Source organism: Nerophis lumbriciformis, linkage group LG05 (assembly GCF_033978685.3).
Source record: "Nerophis lumbriciformis linkage group LG05, RoL_Nlum_v2.1, whole genome shotgun sequence".
In the NCBI taxonomy this organism is placed as follows: Eukaryota; Metazoa; Chordata; class Actinopteri; order Syngnathiformes; family Syngnathidae; genus Nerophis; species Nerophis lumbriciformis.
The window spans coordinates 35,183,877-35,210,050 of NC_084552.2; the positions used below are offsets into that span (position 1 = coordinate 35,183,877).

The window sequence follows — 26,174 nt, forward strand, 5'->3', positions numbered from 1 at the left end:
TCAAATGAAAGCCACTGTTCCTCCACATCAAGAAGAGCCAGATGAGGTGGTTCGGGCATCTGGTCAGGATGCCCCCCCGATGGCTTTAGTGCACGTCCAACTGGTAGGAGGCCACGGGGAAGACCCAGGACACGTTGGGGAGACTATGTCTCCCAGCTGGCCTGGGAACACCTCGGGAACCCCTGGGAGGAGCTGGACAAAGTGGCTGGGGAGAGGGAAGTCTGGTCTTCTCTGCTTAGGCTGCTGCCCCCGCGACCCGAACTCTGACAAGCGGAAGAAGATGGATGGACGAACATATGGAGGAAACAAGTTGCCTTAGGTTCAAAATCCTTAATTATGACCCATTCTCATCATGTCTCTGTCCAAAGTCACAAGTCCAGGCTAGTTTTGTGTGGCGTCAAAACAGTACCCAAATCCTGGCACATAAAAACCACAATATGGGGCCTCTCTGCACACGCGTACTCAGAGACCGTAGGTGTTTAAAGTAACCAATCAGAAAAGATGTATTCTCTTGTTCATTTATTGTAGGATTGTCAGAGAATAAAAGAGTTATGGTTGAAAACAACAAAAGAAGCAATCACATTCCTAAATATAAACATCCCAATGACACTGCAAACGTGTATTCTTGGTGATCTGCATCAATTTAGTCACGTGTCATCAAAGAATAAACATTTATTTCAATATGCATCATAACAAAACTGGTAATATTATAAAAATGGATAATGGATATTAATACGTCCAACTCATACTGACTGGTATACACATGCTATAGAGATGATATCAGTAGAAAAAACTGCATTAAGTTTAGGTAATAATGAGAAATATATTGGAATGTGGGATCCATTATTTAAATTTGTTTTAACTATTAAATGAACCTAAAATATGACTTATTCTGTCTTTGTGGAAAATATTGGACACAATGTGTTGTCAAGAGATGCAAGTATAAGCCACTGTGACACTATTGTTCATTTTTTTAAATGTTTTTATTTGTTTATAAATGACCGTGGTGATAATGTCAATGAGGGATTTCTAATCACTGCTATGTTGGAATTCTTATTGATACTGTTGATTTTATTCATTTGTGTTTGACTACTTTTGGATTGTTTGTGTCCTCTCAATTGCTCTGTTGATTGCTATTCGGAATGTTGCTGGGTTTGTTTTTGGAATATTTTGTTATTTTTGTGTATTACTTTGTTGGATTGATTAAATAAAAAAATAAAAAAGATTAAAAATAAAAAAGGTGCCCGCCCCCAAATGCAAAAAGTGTGCAATTGAGAAAGACTCTAGCAAAAAAGACGCAAGGCGCTCTCACGAAGAGGCCGCCCGCACACAGTGTGCTTTTCTAAACGCGGGGATTATGGATCTGTTTTGACGCCATAGTTCTGGTTATGTCGGCAACCGTTTATATCGACACGAGTTAGCCAGTCCAAAGGAAGTCTATCGTGACTTTTAGCCTGCTCAGTGGCCTTGTGGTTAGAGTGTCCGCCCTGAGATCGGTAGGTGGTGAGTTCAAACCCCGGCCGAGTCATACCAAAGACTATAAAAATGGGACCCATTACCTCCCTGCTTGGTACTCAGCATCAAGGGTTGGAATTGGGGGTTGAATTACCAAACTCATGCTGCTGCTCACTGCTCCCCTCACCTCCCATGGGGTGGAACACAGGGATAGGTCAAATGCAAAGAGTAATTTGGTACTTTAACTTTCTCAAAATGAAACAGACTGAGGCTTAACTTCAACAGTTTGTTCAAAGAGAGGGGCCACATTGAACTGATTGCCATATATATCCCAGAGAACACAGGCAGTGGTTAGTATTACTCCGCAATGAAAAATAGGTCCATACACTACAACATCGACTTAATTTCCAGGACAAACACATGAAAGAGCCGTTTTTTTCTATCCCCGTTTCGGTTTTTCACCCCGCTCATGACTTTAAAACGCTGCCAAGCTGAGGGGAGTGACTGCCCCCTACCCACGGTCCATCAATAAAAATATAGAATCCTACATCAGCCCCGATGCCTCATGTCTGCACTCAATGCGGCCTGACTCTGTTAAACCCAGACATAATTCCACCATTGTCACCTTCCCCACGGCCCGACCTGTTATTCTCCCGACCTGGTAGAGAGGAAGCGAGGGAGGAACCGGCTTCTGAAAAGAGGTGTCGGGAATAAGGAAGGAGATATGAGCCTCCATCCGGCAAGCAGTTAGCCACAGATCAGCCGTGGGGGACAGCTAATCGATGATGCTGTCGTCCGGCCTCATCATCTAGCCGACGCTGGCCCAATTTCCCCCTGATGAGCTGGAGGCCACAGTCTTGGGGAGGCTGGAAGAAGGTTAGAGCACGGAGGAGCAGGATGGGTGACAGTGCAGGGGAAGGTCAGTCCTGATAAGTAGGGGGAGGCTCCGCATACTTGAGCCTTGGAAGGAGAGAATGACGCCAATTGGGTTCCGCGCAGCACAGCTCAGCCACGGGTGTCTTGTATGTCACGAGTCAGGCTTGTTAGACAGGAGCCTAATAGGCAATAAGGGACATAGTTGTCACTTTGTGTATGATTGGTGTCGAGAACTAGGAGCCTGCGCAGCAATACTATGGGGAAGCACAATCACGCTTCCTTATATTGATCTATTGGAGGGGGAATCACCATGTGTACAGTGAACACATGAAAGTACACGACTAAAATACTGTAAAGGCTTGTTCAGAAAATTCGGAACAGTGGAAATTTATGGTTTTGCCTTTGTACACAACATTGTGTTGGAAATGAAAAGGTTGAACTGTGGATGAGAGGGATTTAAACAAGAAGGGGGCAATATTGCCAAATTCGTTATGGGTTTGATACTAACGACATACCGATACCAGTGTTGTCCCGATACCAATATTTTGGTACCGGTACCAGTACTAAAATTATTTTGATACTTTCCGGTACTTTTGTAAATAAAGTGGACCACAAACATTGCATCATTGGCTTTATTTTAACAAAAAAATCTTACGGTACATTAAACATATGTTTCTTATTGCAAGATTGTCCTTAAATAAAATATTAAACATACAAGACAACTTGTCTTTTAGTAGTAAGTAAGCAAACAAAGGCTTCTAATTTAACTGCTGACGTATGCAGTAACATATTGTGTCATTTATCATTCTATTATTTTGTCAAGAAGGAAGAAAATTAATTATTAATCTACTTGTTCATTTACTGTTAATATCTGCTTACATTCTCTTTTAACATGTTCTATTTACACTTCTGATAACATGTAATAACCACTTATTATTCTGTTGTTTGATACTTTACATTTGTTTTGGATGATACCACAAATTTAGGTATCGATCCGATGCCAAGTAGTTACAGGATCATACATTGGTCATATTCAAAGTCCTCATGTGTCCAGGGACATATTTCCTGAGTTTATAAAGAAAATATAAATTGTAAAAAAACAAAAGAAGATGTTGTGATGCCAAAAAATAGACGTAATCATAGTCGAATCGCTTAGATACGCTCCTGTACTTGGTATCATTACAGTGGATGTTAGGTGTAGATCCACCAATGGCGTTTGTTTACATTGTGAGGTACGGGTGTAGTGAAGCATGTTTAGCTATTCCTTGTCCTGGAGGGATGATACTTGGAAGAAACGTACTTTATTTGTCGCCATGGAGGCGAAGATTAGTGATTTAGAAGTAGCTAAAACACTGCCGACTGGGGCTGGACACTAGCTGCTTCCGGTGGGCGTTTCAGTGTTATAACTTCACCTTTATCGTTAGTTTTTAAGCCAAAATGTGTCCGTTCTCCCTTTTCTGTCTACACACTGTGTCTGTAAGTACTCCGTGATTGTGCGCTGCCGAACATAATCTGCTCGTAAACCAGCAATGACACGACGACGACGGGGGTGCGGGGTGGTGGTGGACCGGTACTTTTCAGAGGCGGTATAGTACCGAATATGATTCATTAGTATCGCGGTACTATACTAATACCGGTACACCGTACAACCTTAACCAATACTGATACTTTTTACATGCAATATTTTCTCTGAATGATAGTTATGTTTGCCTTTAATCTGTTGCTAATGATTACATTCAGAGTATGACACAAAACAAAGATTTTGGACCAAAATAATTAGTCAATCAACATATACGTATTTGTGAAAAATGTAACAATATATAAGTGTTATAAATGATACAAATATTCCCTTATGTTACATATATCTTTGTGATACTGATATTATCCTTGGCATCAATACTATTGATATTTGTATCGAAGTACTTTCACAAAAAATTATGAAATTACAGCTATTCTATGCAGGTTACCGCCATCTTCAGGAGCTCGAACGGGGCTATTCAATTTGTGGCCCGGGGACCAAATACGTCCCGCTAAAGAAACCATACAGACCCCCAGATTCAGTGTTAAACTTGGGAAACAAACATTTTTGCAGAGAATTCTTAAAAACAGAGTGCTCCTGTTGTATAAAAGTAACTTGGACCTCAGATCCTTGTATTGACATTTTAACCTTGCTACAAAACAGAGCAATGGGGTCCAAATTTGTGATTTTGGACCCCATAACTGATGCGTTCCTCGAGGTGCCTTTCTTTTTTGGCAGTTACATTTTTTATTTTTTTTTGTAATGTGATTTTTGTAACTAAGGTGTTGCTGTAGCGTGTTTGCTTTAGATGAAGTCAAATTGTTTAGTTATACTAGTGGGGTATCAACGTTGCATTTTAGGTCCTCTTTGTTCGTCATTTGGGCTATTCAAATGGTGGCCCACAATTTCAGTTTGAAAAAAAATTAGGAGACCCACATTTTTGCAGAAGGTCTTTAAAAACAGCAGAGCGCATCCGTAGCGCTGACAAAATAAATAGACCAAAATCAAAGTCTACTATAGGGGACGCTAGTTCTCCGAGGTATACAAAAAAAAGACTGATAGTGGAGGGAGAAGTCCGGCCCTCCAGTCCTTAGCTTTCTCGAAAAGTGGCCCCTAAAACAATTGAGTTGCTGGAATATCAATCAATCAATCTTTATTTATATAGCCCTAAATCACAAGTGTCTCAAAGGGCTGCACAAGCCACAACGACATCCTCGGTACAAAGCCCACATAACTAACTGAATAATTACAACAGCAAAGCTAAAAAAAAAAAAAAACATCTTTAAAAAAAACCTGCAATATTAAAAAAAATCTGATTTGGACCAAGGTCAACTTGTATTAGAATGATGTGAACAGAAAAGAAAGGAGAGAAACTATGCTCCAATGCATACCACATCACGTCTGCTGACAGAAGTTGGATTGATTGATTGATAAGTTTGACATCTTAAAGAATTGAATCCATGTAATGCTTTAAAAAGGCAAATGGATGGCACAAAAAGCCAAAAGGTTTGTTTCCATTGTGGCCCATTAAATATTCATCACTTTTGATACATTCAATAATAAAAGATATATAACCTGTAACATGTATAGAAAAAATTAACAAGGTGAATTGTAACATATACAGTCGTGATCAAAAGTTTACATACACTTGTAAAGAACATAATGTCATGGCTGTCTTGAGTTTCCAATAATTTCTACAACTCTTATTTTTTTGTGATAGAGTGATTGGAGCACATACTTGTTGGTCACAAAAAACATTCATGAAGTTTGGTTCTTTTATGAATTTATTATGGGTCTACTGACATCACATGGCCAAAAATAAGACCTTCTGGAAGAAAGTTCTGTGGTCAGATGAAAACAAAAATTTAGCTGTTTGGCTACAATACCCAGCAATATGTTTGGAGGAAAAAAGGTGAGGTCTTTAATCCCAGGAACACCATTCCTACCGTCAAGCATGGTGGTGGTAGTACTATGCTCTGGGCCTGTTTTGCTGCCAATGGAACTGGTGCTTTACAGAGAGTAAATGGGACAATGACAAAGGAGGATTACCTCCAAATTCTTCAGGACAACCTAAAATCATCAGCCCGGAGGTTGGGTCTTGGGCGCAGTTGACCCCAAACAAACGTCAAAAGTGGTAAAGGAATGGCTAAATCAGGCTAGAATTAAGGTTTTAGAATGGCCTTCATAAAGTCCTGACTTAAACGTGTGGACAATGCTGAAGAAACAAGTCCATGTCAGAAAACCAACAAATTTAGCTGAACTGCACCAATTTTGTCAAGAGCAGTGGTCAAAAATTCAACCAGAAGCTTGCAGATGGCTACCAAAAGCGCCTTATTGCCGTGAAACTTGCCAAGGGACATGTAAGCAAATATTAACATTGCTGTATGTATACTTTTGACCCAGCAGATTTGGTCACATTTTCAGTAGACCCACAATAAATTCATAAAAGAACCAAACTTCATGAATGCTTTTTGTGACCAACAAGTATGTGCTCCAATCACTCTATCACAAAAATATAACAGTTGTAGAAATGATTGGAAACTCAAGACAGCCATGACATTATGTTCTTTACAAGTGTATGTAAACTTTTGACCACGACTGTACGTACGTTAAAGTACAATTCTGTCTATTATCCTTAAAGCTGACGGTGCTTGGTTTTGGAAGGCAAAGTTGAGCGTCTGCTCACAAAGGAGAAATACATTGATGCATCACCTTCACATTAACTGAACGTTTGTAAACTTGTGCGAACGGGGACACTAACTGCATGCGGCACGTCGGCCGCTACTTTCCTCTCTTTGACATTCTCACTGTTGCCTCATTTGAGTGGAAAGCGACTACTCTAGTTAACGCGTGCCTCCGAGGCATATCGCTGGCATCTCACTGCATCGTTTGGAAGCCATGTTTTTTTTTCCCTCTCTTCCTCCCTTACAACAAGAGGTCTCTAAAGACTCATTAGTCACACTCACCTCTCGGTAAAGAAAGGGAAGAAAGGAGGAGATGAAGAAAGCGTCAGAGGACGATGACTGCATGCACAGTAATCATCTATATGACCACGGACCGTAATATGAATACAACAAGGCATATAATTGTATTAATGATGGGATGAGACTCCTTTATCGAGGCTCATTAGCAAAGGTTGACGATAGGGTGCACAAATGGAACTAAAAAGCTAAGAAAAACAAGAACAAAGTACATTTACAACTATTTTGTCTGCTTTGTTATGGCGATTTGTGTATGTTAGTAAAACTTAACACGAACCCAAATCCATGTTTGTCTAAACTTTTTCCAGCAAGAACCACTTACAGAAAAACTCAAGCACCCGGCGGACATTTTGACACATTTTGACGATAAAGATGGACGCTTTGTGTCAACTTTTGTGTCATCACTTTTGGCTTTTCCCTGCCAGGTGTTGCCACAAACAAGAATGGTTTTGGCTTAGTTTCTGGTTGGAACGCATGGCCTCTGCCATGAAATGCAAAAGCATGTACTATTACACTACCAGGGATAAAAAGCAAGTTCATGTAATATATTTTGACAATTTGTCCACGGCCAAAAACAATAAGCACCAAATGCTGGGGTCCCATACACAAGACTTTCGAGGGCCCCCTTTTGCATAAACCCAAGATCACCGCACTGTTTACATGAACTAAAAAACGGAATATTGTATGAAGTTGGTTGAAACAACATTTTCAAAAACCATTAGGTTTTGGATTTTAAAAGATGGGATTAATTTATGTAGACTACAACCAATGTTCCCTCTAATTGTTCATGTGTGTGAGCAAACACAAAAACTCCCTGAGCATTCAGTGGAGCACACGTGAGCAACATCACACGTGGCAATACCAGCAGCACACCTGTCTCAAACCAATCTTTTATAATAACACTCAAATGAGAGGAGTCATTTTCATGAGATTATTTTGTAATATTAGTTATTTGGCCCACTTGTAATGAAAATAAAATAAATCTTGTTTTTCATAAGCTATGGATTACTATTGTACAATATGTCTGGGTGGGGGTCCTGCTTTGGAAATCATTTGTACCCCTTTCAGAGATCACATTTAGTTCCTCTTAAACATCCTCATGTTGCACAATGAAATGTAAGCATAAAATGAAGTGTGCATTCCTGTAACTTTCTCTAGTAACAGCATTCCATGATTAATATCAATACCATCCATCCATCCATCCATTTTCTACCGCTTATTCCCTTTGGGGTCGCGGGGGGCGCTGGAGCCTATCTCAGCTACAATCGGGCGGAAGGCGGGGTACACCCTGGACAAGTCGCCACCTCATCGCAGGGCCTAATATCAATACATTAACATTAATAATAAATGACAGTAGAATAAGCACACGTATGACTGAGGAGTCATAGTGTAACTTTGTGTGGTGTTTGAGTTGTCCAACTTTTTGTGTGGCCATAAACGCACCAGTGGCTTAGTGGTATGCGTGTTGGTGACATATGACAGGTTGCTTTTGGCCTGATTTGTACGGCAGAAAATGACTATAGTTTTTCGAGATAGAAGTTTTTTACTCATGTTTTTGCTGTGGTTATGGGCGAATATAAACAGTTTTGCTCAATAAAGTGATCGATATAATTCCTGTCCTCGAAGCATCTCGATAGACGTTACAATAATTGAACGATATAATTCCTGTCCTCGAAGCATCTCAATAGACGTTACAATAATTGAACGGTGTTCAATTGAACGGTGTTGACGAACACCGTTAGGGCCGCTTGTTGTCACTGTCACTCAGAGTTGCATTGCAAAATTACACAGAATAAATGTGTTTATTTTGTTTAGAATTCAGATGGGTTTGATTTGGTGCGCGGCATATATTTGCTGTGCGCAGAAGACGCTTGAGCAGTGCGCAATTGCGCAGGCGCGCACCTTAGAGGGAACGTTGACTACAACATAACTAGATAACACCCCAAAAATAATTTGGTTAATAGTTTAACAAAAATAAATGCCAATAAATGCAATACAAAGTGGCCAGAATATCAATGTGAATACCATATAAGCTGTCATTATTTGATGATGATATTATGAGCATAAATCTGTCTTGTAAAGTCTTGTAAAGTTTTTCTTTACTTCGGAGTGTAAAGTAGAGGTTTGCTGATTCATGTATAATTATCGTAAGTGGGTAATGCAAATCATTATTCATTATTCTTATTATAATTACTATATTGTTTGTGGGTTAAGCCTCCCTATTTAAAAACCTAGTGATGCGTCTGTTTCTATCTTTAATCAGGGGTGAATGCACCAAAGCTATGGGTAATTAGATGCTAAAAGTGAAATGTGTACATAATTGTATCCTATGCTGCCACAGATTTATTATGTTTTACCTTTCTTATACACACTAAACAATGCTGGGTTATTTGTTCTACCCAAATGCTGGGCCGAGCATATTGGGTCATATCTATGGGTTATTTCCTAAGGAGTTGGGTAGTTTCTGTGACCCAACCAGTAACACAGCTGGCTTGGTCACTGTTTAGGTTCATAATACTGGATTATTGCTTATAAAACAATCTTCATTGATTAAGTATTGGCAGTGTGGTGAATTTGGTCTGCAAAAGAAAGATGGCGGACAGATTAATAACTACAAGTGCAATTTTTTACTTCTTCCTGTAGGAAACCTTTGACTACAAAAAAGTCTAAAAACTACAATTTGCAATACTGACCTCTGCCTGTATGAGCCAAAAATCATATTGTTCAGACTATAAAAAACATGAAAATAACCAATTTATTAGCAGTTAAAATGACCCTGCATTTGGGTTGAATATATAACCCATTTTTTGGTAGAATTAACCCAGCATTGCAGTTCAATTTGACCCAGCATTTGAGTTGCATATATAACCCAGCAACCTGGGTTAAATAAGAAACACATATTGCTGGGTTGAATTAACTCAGCGTTGGTTTGGTCCAATAGTTGAGCAGCTGGGTTGAAAACGACCCATTGGGTCTTGTAAAGTTGGGTCGTTTTCAAACCAGCAGTTTTTAGAGTGCATCACCTCATTTTGTTCTAAAATGTTGGTGCTGTGTGTAAATGCGTAAGAAGTGAACTTTAATGACTTTATGACGTTGAAGAGTTATCTAGGTGGAAAAAAAACATTGTGCATTTTTTGTTTAGGTAGTCTTAGACCAGGGGTCTGCAACCAGCAGCTCTTTAATCCGTCTGTTGTGGCGCCAGCTAATTTATGCTTCTGTGTTCTCTTGTCACTACACGGTCCCTTGAGGCACTGTCATGTTTCTTTCAAAGTTCTGCATCAGCTATTCAATATTAGCAACAGTGTTTTCTGGTGACACTTAACTTGTCATGACTTGGCTTGTTAGCTTTGTTTGTTGCTAATAAACAATGGTAACTAGGGAGGGTTTGAGTGTCATTGGAACTGGTGTTGAGTTACAATATTTTAGTTGCAAACAAAGAAGGCATTTATGCAAAAGTGGGCAGTATGCCTCATGATCGAACCGCATCAACACAGGACAAGTACTAAAAGTCAAGCAATTACAGTCTTTACCGCGTCGCTGCCACACAAGGTTAGACTTTTTTTTTTTAGGTGTACAAAAGGATTTGGAAGGGGACGACAGAGCTTGCCTTAACACAGCAGCATAAACAAGTTGTAGATAAAGCAAAACAAAAGGAAATACCTAGTAAAGGAGAAACATGGAAGAACAGTAGATGTGTGACAACCAGTGTTAGGCATGAAGCCGTTACATAATAACGACGTTACTAACACACACAGAACTTCAACTACTATGGGGGCATAATTAACAATAATTCGATAAATGGTACTATCATAGTAATCATGTAATCCCTGTATTAACAGTCATTTGTTTTTCAAAAGTCATTTGCCTAACACTGAATGTAGCTGAGATAGGCTCCAGCACCACCCGCTACCCTGAAAGGGACAAGCGGTAGATAATGGATGGATTGTGATAACAGATCATAAGTTGGGTCATGACTAATTGTCAGGTGGCGACAGATGTGGGTCGTTGCCTCAGAAAACTATTGGGAAAAAAATAAAAACAGTAACTAAATTACATGCAACGTACAGGGGTTGTGGGGGTAAAGGATACGGTAAAGGAAAACTGTATATGTAGTATTAACTTCAATACAGTGATCAAATAGGTTTTGTGGCTCCAAATTGGTTTTGATTTGGTGGAAATGGGCCCTAACGGCTGTTTCGACTCCCAGAACAGCAACCGATCAGGGACACAAACTGCCAGATTCCAGCTAGACTGGTCCCAGAGTTAAAGCAGGAAGTGGAGGATATGCTGGCTACTGGAATCATTGAGCCTTCTCGTAGTGAGTGGTGTAGTCCTTAGACAGTCATAATTTGATTCAAACAACCTGTTTTATTGTCCAATAGAATCCAAAGACCCCCGACGATAAGCACGTCTGCCCTAACCCGTACCTAACCATGACACCTAATCCTAAACCTAACTCGAATCCAAGGACAGTGCAGGCAAATCATACACTAGGGTTAGCATCAACGGTTGGAATCAGGGGTTAAATCACCAATATGATTCCTGAGCGTGGCCACCGCTGCTGCCCACTGCTCCCCTCACCTCCCAGGGAGTGGAACAGGGGAATGGGTCAAACACAGAGGGTAATTTCACCACACCTAGTGTGGGTGTGTGTGAGTGAGACTATCAGTGGTATTTTAACACCAACTTTTTTTTGTGTGTGTACCGGTATTTGGGATCCCCATAAGTCTCAGAAATTTTAAATCAAATCATAGAGGCATGGCAGAGATATTTATAAAACAATATTGCTTTCTTCCAAACTTGCTCCAAATGAGCCATGAGGAATTTGATGTTTCTTTTTAAAATTTAACCAAAAAAAACACCTTTACATTAGTGATTGGTCAGTCGCTATTTAAAGCCGGCTATTTAAAGTGAACAATGGGAGCCAATTTGTGATCAAGAGAGCCGGCTTCCGGTCGAGAGAGTTTTTTTCATTTTAATTGTCTTTTAAAGCCGCACTGGTCAAAATATGTGGCTGTGGCAGCCACTCGCACATGTTATGTAGACCACAATGAAGTGTTTTAAATATGAAAATAACCCATCAAAATATGACCCCTTTAATATAATTGTTGTTTATTTAAAAAACAGATATGTGGTGTTCCTTCGTCCCACTAAATGAGGTCTCTGAGTACCGGCAGTGTTACTCGCACCACAGTGCGAGAATGACTGCTCAAATCCAACCGTATCTACAAACCCTGTTTCCATATGAGTTGGGAAATTGTGTTAGATGTAAATATAAACGGAATACAATGATTTGCAAATCCTTTTCAACCCATATTCAATTGAATGCACTACAAAGACAAGATATTTGATGTTCAAACTCAAACTTTTTTTTTTTTGCAAATAATAATTAACTTAGAATTTCATGGCTGCAACACATGCCAAAGTAGTTGGGAAAGGGCATGTTCACCACTGTGTTACATGGCCTTTCCTTTTAACAACACTCAGTAAGCGTTTGGGAACTGAGGAGACACATTTTTGAAGCTTCTCAGGTGGAATTCTTTCCCATTCTTGCTTGATGTACAGCTTAAGTTGTTCAACAATCCGGGGGTCTCCGTTGTGGTATTTTAGGCTTCATAATGTGCCACACATTTTCAATGGGAGACAGGTCTGGACTACAGGCAGGCCAGTCTAGTACCCGCACTCTTTTACTATGAAGCCACGTTGATGTAATACGTGGCTTGGCATTGTCTTGCTGAAATAAGCAGGGGCGTCCATGGTAACGTTGCAAATATGTTGTCTTTGTAGCATATTCAACTGAATATGGGTTGAAAATGATTTGCAAATCATTGTATTCCGTTTATATTTACATTTAACACAATTTCCCAACTCATATGGAAACGGGGTTTGTAGAAAAACGTCCGTTACTAAACAACGCTGCGATGTAATATCCTCATCAATACTGGCGCACAGATGTCATATATGCTGTTGACATTTGGCCGAGCAGAAACAATTTGTCTGCGTGAAATAGGGAGGAAGGCAGAGAGGAAACGAGCGAGGAGAGGTGAAACAGGGGAGAAACAATTCTGCGACAGGAGAGAAGCGGTGCAAAAAAAAGGAGGACTTAATGTGAGCTCATTGCGGGAGTGGACAGTGTAAAAGTACAACCAGAAAATACGATGTATGACAAAATGCAGACTAGTATACTGTAGGGTTGCTCAGTATAAACAATATAAATTATAAATGCTATAAATTTAGGCAACAAAGCTTTTTGTGGTAATGCATGTTGACAGTTCTGTCCTACAAATTTGACAGCGACAAGCGAATTAAGGTGTCTTTAACCCAATTAAGCGTCCTCTTTAGCGAGCTAGCATCTAATGTCCCTCCACGGTACGAATCTGCTTCTAAATCACCAGTTCTCGCAAATAAACTATGTTTCCTACAGGTATTATTATCACTGGAGGACCAAACATGTTACACAATACACTGGAGAAAGATACCAAAAAGCATAGCTAACCGCTACGCTAGGGCTATTGAATGTAAACAGGGGGTGGGGGGGGATCAATACAGTCATCGACACCAAGTATCAGTATGTGGTATATGGCGTCAGTATATTTTAATTTTTTGTTATCAAAAAAAAAATTGTTGTTATTGTTTACAAACCTAGGAATTATTGCTTTTGTTTAGGTATTTTGCGCTATTGACTTTATTATAAATATTGTATGTAAAAAATAATTAAAAAAAATAAAGGAAATAATTTTAATATTTCATGTAGTAATTGTGATCAAAAATGTAATCATTTAATGATTTTGAAAATTGGAAGTATGAACATTGGATTGTCCAATACGGCCCTTATAACTATTTAGTTTTGGATCACTACCCAAGTTTGTAGTATTTAATGAATACATCCAAACACTTTATTTATATTAATTATGTGCATGCACAAAGAATAGTTATTGTATGTAGCTTCCAAATAAGAAATATTTGTGAACACATCAACAGTCCTTAACAATCTTATTACTAACACACAACTGGCCAGCTCTTCCATTTATCCGACACAATAAAGGCTTCAATAATTCCCAACACATATTGTCATTATAACCACGGATTTAAAGTGTTTGTCTTACATTTAGTAATCAGTTGTGGACAGAACAAAGACCGAAAGTGGTACACGCTCACGCGGCAAGAATCCATTTTTGGCAGGGGGGGGGGGTTTATATGAATGGTGTTTGACATCGTCATACTTGCCAACCCTCACGATTTTTCCGGGAGACTCCCGAATTTCAGGGCAACCATTCTCTTGAATGTCTTCACCCAAACAATATTAAGGGCGTGTCGCGATGTCACTGCCTTTAGCGCCCTCTACAACCTGTACAAACAGCGTGCCAGCCCAGTCACATGTTGTATTTGGCTTCTGCATACAAACGTAAGTGACAGACACATTTCGGGAGAACATCCGCATTCTTCTTTGGTGTGGGTTCACAGTGTGGCGCATATTTGTAACAGTGATAAAGTTGTTTATATGGCCACCCTCAGTGTGACATGTATGGCTGTTGATCAAGTGTGTCTTGCAGTCACATACGTGTGTCTGAAGAAGCCTCATACAACAGGTGACTGGGCCAGCACGCTGTTTATATGGTGAAAGAAAGGACGCGACGACAGGTTGTAGAGGATGTTAAAGGCAGTGCTATCACGGCACGCCCTTAATATTATTGTCCGGGTGAAAAGCAGGACAAATTCGGGGGAATGCTTGCCCCGGGAGATTGTCGGGAGGGGCACTGAAGTTCGGGAGTCTCAGCAAGTATGTTGCGAGAGCGGGATAGCCATTCCAAAAAAGGTGAATTCATTAAAAAGTGCATGTTAGATTTTTTTAAGAAATCTTTTCTTGCGGCCCAGCCTCACCCAGTTTCTGCATCCAGTGGCCCCCAGGTAAATTGAGTTTGAGACCCCTGATTTAAAGGCTAGAGTATACAAATGAGTTTTAAGATGGGACTTAAATGCTTCTACTGAGGTAGCATCTCTAACTGTTACCGGGAGGGCATTCCATAGTACTGGCGCCCGAATAGAAAACGCTTTATAGCCCTATAACATTACAAAATAAAGTGTAAATATATACTTATATTTTTTTCAAAAGCAAAAACAATTGCCTGTCATTGAAATCATTCCGGTTTTTGCCCGCAAAGAGACAAAAAAAAGCAAAAACTAGAGGCGAAAAATATAGATATCCCGCGAGCAGTGTGCCGGTACCAATACCACCCTTCGTATCATTACTATCGCCCACCCCGAGCTTGCCTTCTTTCCCAAAACACACTCTTCTCACCTTTTTATGGTCAATCTGTTAATTGGTCCCAGACGGAGGGAGCAAATCATGCGCTCAATCTGCCCTGCAGGCCTGAAATAAATGCTGTGAACGGAACAAGCGAGTCATGCAGCTCCCAGCCATGAGTTCTGTATTCATAGCAAAGTCCAACAGAGGCGACCCCCCCCCAGGTAAACATTGGCACCGATGTTTGCAGACCTTGTCCAACCTGAAGGGAGATAAGTGACCCTCAAGACAATACAGTGAGCGTTGCTTTCCGCTCAACATAATCTCCACTCTGAGCTGCACTGAAAGGTCAAAAATAACTGCGGCCTCCATCATCCACCCCCTAAAACCCTTTAGATGTGAGGGGTTTGTTGACACCTTCAGGTGGAAGGGGAATAAACATACCCTCAGCACAGAGGTAGTGCAAGCTCAACCTCGCCTATCTTCCAGCTGAGTAATAATCACTACGTTTATTTCCATGTACGCAATATTCCAGTCAAAGTTCATAAGACGTCTTTGCAATAAGAATAATTCCATATCAATTAGTTTTTGAGTAATAACTAAGCATACTTGGAACACCCCCTTTTTATTTCCAAACATGATATGGAGCCCCCCTTTGGTGAGACAATCTACAGATCTGGAGCCCCGCATAGATTTTATTTTATTTTAGCAATGTCAAACCGCAGATTGTTTGGTTATATCGACCACCGCTTATGGCAATGTGAGTCACCAAATCGGATATAAGTCGACAAAAACGAGTTCCACTGTATACGGTATATGCAAATGTCTCGAGTCGCAAATAGCTTTGGTGATTTATGAACTTTTTCAAATCAAATAAGTTGACGTTGACATACAGAATGTGACAGAGGGTATCGCTCAACACAAAATCTGAGACCCACAGTTGGGAAGGGATTCATATGGCCCCATTCCTGGGTGGATCTCGCGTGAGAGGAACATAGGAGGTTAATCATTTTTGCATCGCAGTCTGCTGAAAATAATGGAAAGTGCCATGCTACTTTGCAACTGACACTGTGGCCAAGGTTGGAATTGCCACAAAACACATTGGCAGCTACAGTGGATAGTGCACCCCTCCCAATTTGTCATGTTTCGTGTGTCAGGTAAACCGTAACAAATGGAGCCATATGAATCTCTTTTCTACTGTATATGGGTAATTTGTATGACACGTGTGCCTGTTTTTTTGTGGACATAAGGTGCAGTATTGTTAACTTGATAAGACAGTAGTTTTGTTGCTGTTGTCATTGCACGCTGCTTAGCGATGATGAAGTTAAGAACACTACTACACACGTCAACATAAAGTCGGATAGTGTGTGTGGTGTTCCTGACAAGACCCATGATAGCCCAGTGGTTAAGATTGTTGACTTGGAATGAAAAGTACTGGGTTCAAACCCCACTCCGGTTGACAGTGTTTTGTTCCAGCTCCATCATATTTTACTGAGCCAGGTGTCCCCGATTACATTTGTGTATGGAACAAGATCCCCACTTCACAAGACCCAGGATAGCCCAGTGGTTAAGATTTGACTCGGAATGAAAGGTACTGGGTTTGAATCCCACTCTAGATGTTGTTCGACCTCCATCATACTTTACTGAGCAAGATGTCCTCGATTATCTTTGTGTGTGGAACAAAATCCTCCTTCACAAGACTGAGGATAGCTCAGTGGTTAAGATTGTTGACTAGGAAAGTAGGGTGCTGGGTTCCAACCCCACTCTGGTTGACAGTATTTTATTCCACCTTATACAAAAAGCACTCATCTACTGTATGTCACTTGAGTCGGTCCATATTGAGTTGTCGACATATTTACAAACCCCGTTTCCATATGAGTTGGGAAATTAAGTTAGATGTAAATATAAACGGAATACAATGATTTGCAAATCCTTTTCAACCCATATTCAATTGAATGCACTACAAAGACAAGATATTTGATGTTCAAACTCATAAACTTTATTTTTTTTTTGCAAATAATAATTAACTTAGAATTTCATGGCTGCAACACGTGCCAAAGTAGTTGGGAAAGGGCATGTTCACCACTGTGTTACATGGCCTTTCCTTTTAACAACACTCAGTAAACGTTTGGGAACTGAGGAGACACATCTTTTAAGCTTCTCAGGTGGAATTCTTTCCCATTCTTGCTTGATGTACATCTTAAGTTGTTCAACAGTCCGGGGGTCTCCGTTGTGGTATTTTAGGCTTCATAATGCGCCACACATTTTCAATGGGAGACAGGTCTGGACTACAGGCAGGCCAGTCTAGTACCCGCACTCTTTTACTATGAAGCCACGTTGATGTAACACATGGCTTGGCATTGTCTTGCTGAAATAAGCAGGGGCGTCCATGGTAATGTTGCTTGGATGGCAACAAATGTTGCTCCAAAACCTGTATGTACCTTTCAGCATTAATGGCGCCTTCACAGATGTGTAAGTTACCCATGTCTTGGGCACTGATACACCCCCATACCATCACAGATGCTGGCTTTTCAACTTTGCGCCTATAACAATCGGGATGGTTCTTTTCCTCTTTGGTCCGGAGGACATGACGTCCACAGTTTCCAAAAACAATTTGAAATGTGGACTTGTCAGACCACAGAACACTTTTCCACTTTGTATCAGTCCATCTTAGATGAGCTCAGGCCCAGCGAAGCCAACTGTGTTTCTGGGTGTTGTTGATAAACGGTTTTCGCCTTGCATAGGAGAGTTTTAACTTGCACTTACAGATGTAGCGACCAACTGTAGTTACTGACAGTGGGTTTCTGAGCCGATGTGGTGATATCCTTTACACACTGATGTCGCTTGTTGATGCAGTACAGCCTGAGGGATCGAAGGTCACGGGCTTAGCTGCTTACATGCAGTGATTTCTCCAAATTCTCTGAACCCTTTGATGATATTACGGACCGTAGATGGTGAAATCCCTAAATTCCTTGCAATAGCTGGTTGAGAAAGGTTTTTCCTAAACTGTTCAACAATTTGCTCACGCATTTGTTGACAAAGTGATGACCCTCGCCCCATTTTTGTTTGTGAATGACTGAGCATTTCATGGAATCTACTTTTATACCCAATCATGGCACCCACCTGTTCCCAATTTGCCTGTTCACCTGTAGGATGTTCCAAATAAGTGTTTGATTAGCATTGCTCAACTTTATCAGTATTTATTGCCACCTTTCCCAACTTCTTTGTCACGTGTTGCTGGCATCAAATTCTAAAGGTAATGATTATTTGCAAAAAAAAAAAAATGTTTATCAGTTTGAACATCAAATATGTTGTCTTTGTAGCATATTCAACTGAATATGGGTTGAAAATGATTTGCAAATCATTGTATTCCATTTATATTTACATCTAACACAATTTCCCAACTCATATGGAAACGGGTTTGTACTATACTATGGTGAATACTGTAATATTTTGTGCATGCAAACAAAATTATTGCTGCTCGTCTGACTCTCTCTCCTCTTGTGTTGCACAGGTTTTGTGTGGGGGACAAGTTTTTCCTGAAGAACAACATGATCCTGTGCCAGACAGACTACGAAGAGGGGCTAATGAAGGAGGGCTACGCTACCCAGGTCCGCTGACCCTCGTCAGGGTGCAAAGGAGGAGGGAGACGGGAGCGGGGGAAGACTGATGCAGAGCTTGCAATCACAACAAAAAGCACTAACCAGCTCCTGTCCCCCGCGTGTACATAATGAGGCCTGCATCGGGCGGGGAGGTCCTTGACTGTACAGAATAGCCATAGAGACTGCAGCACAGCAGACCCTGGAACCTGGCTACACGTATGGGAGAAAATATGCTGCCTCTTACCACTTGGCAAACAAAACACTGGCCTCAGAACAACCAAAAGCAAGTTGCTGGACAAATTTACATGGCCTTAGACGAGGACTGCACAGTCCAGCGACTTGGATCTAGAACACACAGGAGGAATCAGTGGGACTCTTTGGGAAAGACACCTTTTTATCTGATATTGTTGTATTAAAATGTACACGAAGGCGCATCAAATAATTTAATGCTTGTGTGAGTGTGAGTGTGAGTGTTTTTCTTTTGAGGATTTTTCAGTTTGCTCTCAGTTTAGAATCTTTTCTAATGTTGTTTTTTTTAACATCGGTCTGCTGAATTTCTGTTTTTTAATATACTGAGTTTTACAGACTATACAAGTGCTACAGTGGAACCTGTTTAAGTTGATCAACACATTAAGTCCTGGCCCACCGTGGGGTACGTATTACTAAAAAGCAGTGGCGGCCGTGCGTTTTCCACCTAGGCTTTCAGTGATGTCCGACTTCAATGATTACCTCTCAAAATACCATAATTGATGTCCCCGTATACTATACAGAAACATATTTACGCACTACAACAGTGTACAAAACGGGTTATTTTCTGGCGCATTTAAAAATCAATAAACCCGCATCAGCAATCAAAACATATCTTATGTGGTACTCTCACAATTAAAATTGCAAAAAACATAATAGACGTGAAAAAAAAAAGAAAGAAAATATTTGAACTCACAATTTGTAGCACCCATTCGACGCCGTATAGCCCCTCGTAGTTGGTTGATTTGAGTGGAAATAGCGGGCATTTCATCGCCGACCTAGTCTCACTTGATGTAGTTTCTCTTAAGTATCCTTCTTGAAAATGGCTTTGCAAATATATATCTGCCACCTAATCAACATGTTGCTCTCCTTTGTGAGTACCGGCAAGTTCTCTGTGGCTTTCTATGGCTCGTACGGCTCCTGTGCCACTTCCTGTTTTCGCAACTTGTGATTGGATACTCACTTGGGACTCCCAAGTCGGTATCCAATCACAGCGTAAGGCCAGCTAGAAGGCCTTACTGACAACAACTCGTGATCTGATTGGCTTTTTCAAATGTCTATCAACTGTATGTCCCCGTTCACTTACAGTGCACAGACGCCTGCATTGTTGATTCTGAAGGCCCCTGGCAGATTTGGTACAGCATGGCAACATAAGCTAGCTGAATTCTGATTGGATACACACTAACCTAAAAACAACAGCACTGGAAGGAGCATAATGACAAGAATAGAATATGAATGCTTTTAGATATTTAGGGAAAGTAAATTTAAAAAATAACTTTTATTTTTAATTATGATCATGATTTTTGGTTATGTTAGGCCAGCAGAGAAGGCCTTGCTGGCACTGTCGGCCCACCACTGCTAAAAAGGGGCCGCTTATGTCGACATACATGGTTTATAGACATAAAATTGGAGACACAAAGGGGTCATTTCTATGAAAAATCAGTCCGTTTGTTGACATGTGTTGTAGTATTGCTAATTTCCTCATAATCGGTTGTGTGTTTTTGCAAAAGCGGATTATTGGTGTTGCCGACCACTTATGTTGACATGGGTTCTGTCAATTTAAAAAAAAAATTCCACTGTACATGTTTAAAGGTCTTATAGGCCCCACTAGAATTGTTTTAATAACCTTTTGTTTTTCTATGCTAATCCTGAGTTTTACACAGACTATAAAAGTGATACAGGGGAACCCGTTTAAGAGGACCAACATATCAAGTCCTGGTCTCATCATGTCGACATATGGTCAACAGCTTTTGATTACATAACATTTCAGACACAAAGGGGTCATATCTATAAAAAAAATTAAAAAATCAGTCAATTTATGTCGACATGTGTTGTATTATTGTTAATTTCCTCAATCCGTAATGTGTTTTTGCAAAAGCGTATTATTGTCGACAACCACTTATGTTGACATGGGTTATGTCAATTTAAAACATCTCACTGTCCATGTGCAAAGGTCTTAAGTCCCCACTAGCGTTGATTTAATAATCTTTTTTTTGTTTCCATGCTGATTTCTGTTTTTTAACAAATTGACTTTTACACACCATACAAAGTGATGCGGTGGAACCTGTTTAAGTCGACCAACACATCAAGACCTGGTCTCATTACTAGGTCGACATACCTGGTCACCCGCTTTTGTTGATATTAAATTTCAGACACAAAGGGGTAATTTCTATGAAAAATCAGTCCGTTTAATGTCAACATGTGTTGTAGTTTTGTTAATGTCTTTATAATCGCTTGTGTGTTTTTGCAAAAGCGGATTACAGATGATGTCGACAACCACGTATGTTGACATGACTTGTATTGACTTGAACAAATTCCACTGTATATTTGCAAAAGTCTTAGGTCCCCACAAGTGTTAGGGTTTTAATAAAACATTTTAATTAACTTTGATTTAACTGTAAACATGTGCCCAAATGGCGGAATAATGCAAAGAATGTAAGACCATTTTGGTCTTAACTTGGTAACGGGGAACAACCAAGTAAACTTTGCTAAGATTGAGGATTATTTGACATTATTTAATGAACAAAACAGGAATATTCACGCTTCACATGTTGTAGTTTTACAATCTTAGTGTCATTATGGCGTTGTTGAAACAGCAAATCTAATAGTGGTTTAAGACTTTTGCTATGTACGCATTGAGCAAGCCACGAACAACAACTTTATTGTCTATAGACAAAGTTTTCAAAGTGCGGGGCTTCCTCTCAGAACATAAAACAGTTTTGGCCTTGAATTTGAGGACGACTATTAACCTGAGGGAACATTAACATTTAATAAAATCACATTTTAACAACCATTTGAAAATTTAACTTCTCTCACCACAGAAGTAGAGGTGGGTGATACTTCTTAAACCCATACCAAGTAATAACAGTGCCAAAATTGCTGATATCTTTGCGTATTTGTGAAAAATGCAACATTGTACTAATACAACAATATAAGAGTTAGGTAACACTTTAGTATGGGGAACACATTCACCATTAATTAGTTGCTCATTAACATGCAAATTAGTAACATATTGGCTTTTAATTAGTCATTAAGTACTTATTAATGCCTTACTCTGCATGGCCTTATTATACAACCAGTAAACAAAGAGTTAACTAACCCTAACCCTTGTTGTTTATTAGTAACCCTAACCCCAACCCTAAACCTCACCCTTATATGTTCCCCTAGTGTCCAAATAACTCTAAATTAAGTCTTTGTTACTCTAATAAGCAACTAATTAATGGTGAATATGTTCCCCATACTAAAGTGTTACCAAGAGTTACAACATCAACAGATTAATACAAATATTCCCTTTTATTACATACAATTGCTTGGGCAATTTGGCCCCAAAGCCGTCCTGTGTCCAACATTAACGGAACATGTGAACAATGTAACAACAAAGAACAATTGTGAAGAAGAGAACTGAAAAATATGATCACGCTAGTATCAACTTGATACTGATTCCATCCTTGGTATCGATATTATCTATATCCGGCTCAATCCGCAACAGCTCAAATTGAAAGTAAAAACATCCCATTTTGTCCTTACTGATACTAAAGTTGGTTTAGCAAGTTTTAAAATGTTTTTAAGCTACAGCTCTTTGACTTCCATTCACTACTGTACTGAACCAATGGACGAGACGTTGTTATGATTTTGCTCCTTTAGCCACATGGTCTCCTACTTTTGTCATATTTGACTACTTGGATTTGGAGTGCAGCACACTTTGTTTTCATGGGAAGTGTTTTTATTAAGCCTTTCTTATTGGTCAAACAAGACAGGTGATGTGCTGGATGGTGCAGCACATGTACATGTGTACAAAATGTTGGGGGCCGGGGGGTTTGTACCTTATTTATTTGTTAAGCTTGTGCAAAATGTTGCTTTCTTTAAATACTTGAATGCAATTAACGACTGACAGGATATCACTGCTCTCAACTAACGCCTCCTTTTCCTCTGAAAACTGTCCAGCTCAGCCCGACTTGAAAATATAATTTGTAAAAAGTGTGGGTGAACATAAAAAAATATTTCCTTTTGCTTGCGACTGTCCAATTTTTTCTTTTCTTTTTTTTTCTTTACATGTCATCCAGCATGAGATGTTTATTTTTAGGGCAAGGCTTGTAAATACTGTAATTGTAATAATTTTAAGCACAAATGTAATACAGTTTTATTGTGTTACAGAGTCTTGTCTTGGTGTCTTGTCTTTTTCACCATTGATTGAGAAAAAGGAAGTTTTAAGAATTTATAGCAGGTAAAATATTAAAAATGAAGAAATCTTGTGCATTTGATTGTGTAAGCTAACTCGTCTACTCCTGAACCCCTTCACAAAAAGGGTGAACATTTGTCAAAACATGCACTTCTATGATGATGCCTTTGATATTTTTTACACACATGGTGGCGCTGTTATTAAACTCCAAATGTTTAGTCAAACTGACTTTATATTCCTCACACATTTTTGACTAGCATTTTTGTACTAAGTCCTTAAAAAAGGCAGATTCAAAAACTGCAGAAATTTCTCGTCATGTAGAGGGTCTTGGACTAGCGCTTATGCAGTCAGTCTTTAAAAAAGCAGCGCTCTCTCAGAGAGGTCTTTGACCAGAGTTTCTGCAGTAGGTTCTCAATATCAACAGAGCTCTTGGACAAGCATTTATGCAGTGGCTTCTTATAAACAGCAGTGCTTTCTTGTCACATAGAGCAGGCCTGGGCAAATATTTTGACTGGGGGGCCAAATTTAGAGAAAGAAATGTGTCTGAGGGCCGGTATATCTATTTTTAGGAACACTGATACAAAACCTCACTCTAATGTCTGATTGAATGCTAAGAACGTTTTGACAGACCGCCTTAAAAAACGGAATGGAATTTTACATTTATCTATGAAGGATAAAACACTGAATATTGAAAACATATGAACGTCACACCCCCTCTCGATCGACATATTTTACAATCAAGCAAAACGCAACAAACAGCGGAATATGAATGCAAAGGGTAAGAATACAATATACAATCTGATATATAACCAAGCTTTAGAACTTTGTTGTGAAAATCTCCATCCACGTCTGTCCCTGACACCCACATTTCAGGCTGACACTGTGGAAACGCTCCCCACCCCCACTGCTTGGTGCCTCGTCTGAGCTGCTGTGACTTAGATTACCATAGTAACTAATTAATTACCATAGTATCTAGTATATCATGCAAAAGCACATATTCCAACCATTGAAATTTTTTACAAATAACTTTGTATAGTTGAAGACTTACGGTCATTTGAAAACATCACTGCACATCATAATGGCAGCTACACTTTCCATCTTAAAGATCTAAAAAAATTATTTAGGAATGTCCGGCGGGCCAGATTGAAATACTTAACGGGCCGCATGTGGCCCCCAGGGCTTAATTTGTCCAGGTCTGACATAGAGGATCTTGAACTACCATTGTTGCAGTCGATACTCAAAAACAGCAGCAATCTATAGTCATATAGAGGATCTTGTACTAGCGTTTTTGCAGTAGGTCTTTATAAACATCTGACCTCTTGTCACATTGAGGATTATTTGACTACATTTTTTCCCGAAACAGCCGACCTCTCATTATAGAACCCAGGTTGCGTAATTGCAACAGGTGCTAAAAAAACAGCACAGATCTTTTCTGACTAGCATTTTTGCAGTAGGCACTCAAGAACCGCAGGGATTTCTTGTCATCTAGAGGATATTTGACTATCACTTTTGCAGAAGGCTTTCAAAACATAAGCTAATCAGTCAAACAGACAGTCTTAAACTATCTCCTGTTATACAGAAAATCATTTTTGGATTAGCGTTGAGGATTGATTGAAACTTTTATTAAAAGATTGCACAGTACAGTACATATTCCGTACAATTGACCACTAAATGGTAATTACCGAATAAGTTTTTCAACTTGTTTAAGTCGGGGTCCACCTTAATCAATTCATGGTAAGTGGGTGTTTATAAACCCTTTGGTCAAAAAGAGGATCATGCACTATAATGTTGCTTGAAGACAGCAGAGCTCTCGTTATGTAGATCTTTGACTAGCGTTTTGGCAGTAGGTACTCAAGACTCGAGTTTTGAGTACCTACTCAAAAACAGCAGACATATCTGGTCATATATAGGATTTTAGACTAATATTCTTAAAGTACTTAACAGCACAGCTATCTTGTCACATAAAACATCTTTGACTAGCATTTTTGCATAAGGCTTTTAAAAACAACAGAGCTCTCCTGTCATTTAGGGTATCGTTAACTACTGTTTTTACAGTACAGTAGCAATGCAAATCCCATATAGAGGATCTTTGAATTACATTTTTGTAGTGAGTACTCATAAATAGCAGCTATCTCGTTATATAGAGGATCTCAGATTAAAGTTTAAGCAGAGCTCTTTTACCACAGAGAAAATATTTGACTAGATTTTTCCTTGAAAATATGTGAGGATGGTTGCAATTTCTAATTTAGGAGAATAGAAGAAAATAAAGAAGCAAAAGGGGAAAAAAATTTAAATAAGAAAAAACAAAAACAAAAGTCAAGAGAAAAGAAAAAGAAAAAAGAATACTGTGGAAAAATTTTAAAATTACAAATCAGAACAGAAAAAGAATAAAAACAAAAGAGGAAGAAAAAATAAGAAAAAGAAAGACAAAAAGAAATAAGAGAAAAAAAGGAAAAGAAAAAAAGAAGAAAAGGGAAGTTAAAAGGTCTGTGTACCTTCCTTTCATTCTATTTCCAATTCTGAAACGCAAATCAAAAAACAAAGATTTGTACTATATATGGCAGATTTGAAAACGAACAAAAAAGGGTTGATTTTCATTCAAATATTGCGATAAAATTAGATTTTGCGCTGTTTCCTTTTATGGATTTTTATTTTTCCAGATGAACTCAAAAATCCAACACACATTCAAAAAATGTGTGCTTATCTGTGTGGTGACAAATTGAACCGGCGGCAGTATTTTAGCTTTTCCTTCGCGTTTAGCATGTTTTTAGCATAACGCTAACACCTATGTTCAGCAGGAGTCCTATTGTCGTTTTAGAAAAGTCTCATTAAATAGTTGTCCAACTTTTGTTTCAGAAATAAAAATAGAAAAAAATGCCCCAAAATCAGTTTTTTGATTTGCATTTGAGAATTCCAAATTGGGTGAACAAGAAATCAAGAGTAAATATTTGGTTTAATATTTTCGGTAAGTGTCCAACTAAAGTAATGAATGCGGGGACAGCACAAAGCGTCAAAATGACAAAGTACACCATGTACACTTATTCAAGTGTACTGAGAGAAGTATTCCAAT

At 39.3% G+C, this 26,174-nt stretch overlaps 1 protein-coding gene across 4 annotated transcripts in view; it reads left to right on the forward strand.

The window, feature by feature from the left end:
- Nucleotides 1-23,080, forward strand: part of lmo3 (LIM domain only 3) — a 116,505-nt gene extending 93,425 nt beyond the window's left edge. For all 4 annotated transcript variants that reach the window (XM_061960687.1, XM_061960688.1, XM_061960686.1 and 1 more), the window contains one exon: nucleotides 18,591-23,080. In XM_061960687.1, coding sequence (XP_061816671.1) covers nucleotides 18,591-18,696 — 106 coding nt within the window. In that variant the 3' untranslated portion in view covers nucleotides 18,697-23,080. The remainder of the gene's footprint in view (nucleotides 1-18,590) is intronic.
- The last annotated feature ends 3,094 nt before the right edge of the window (nucleotides 23,081-26,174 follow it).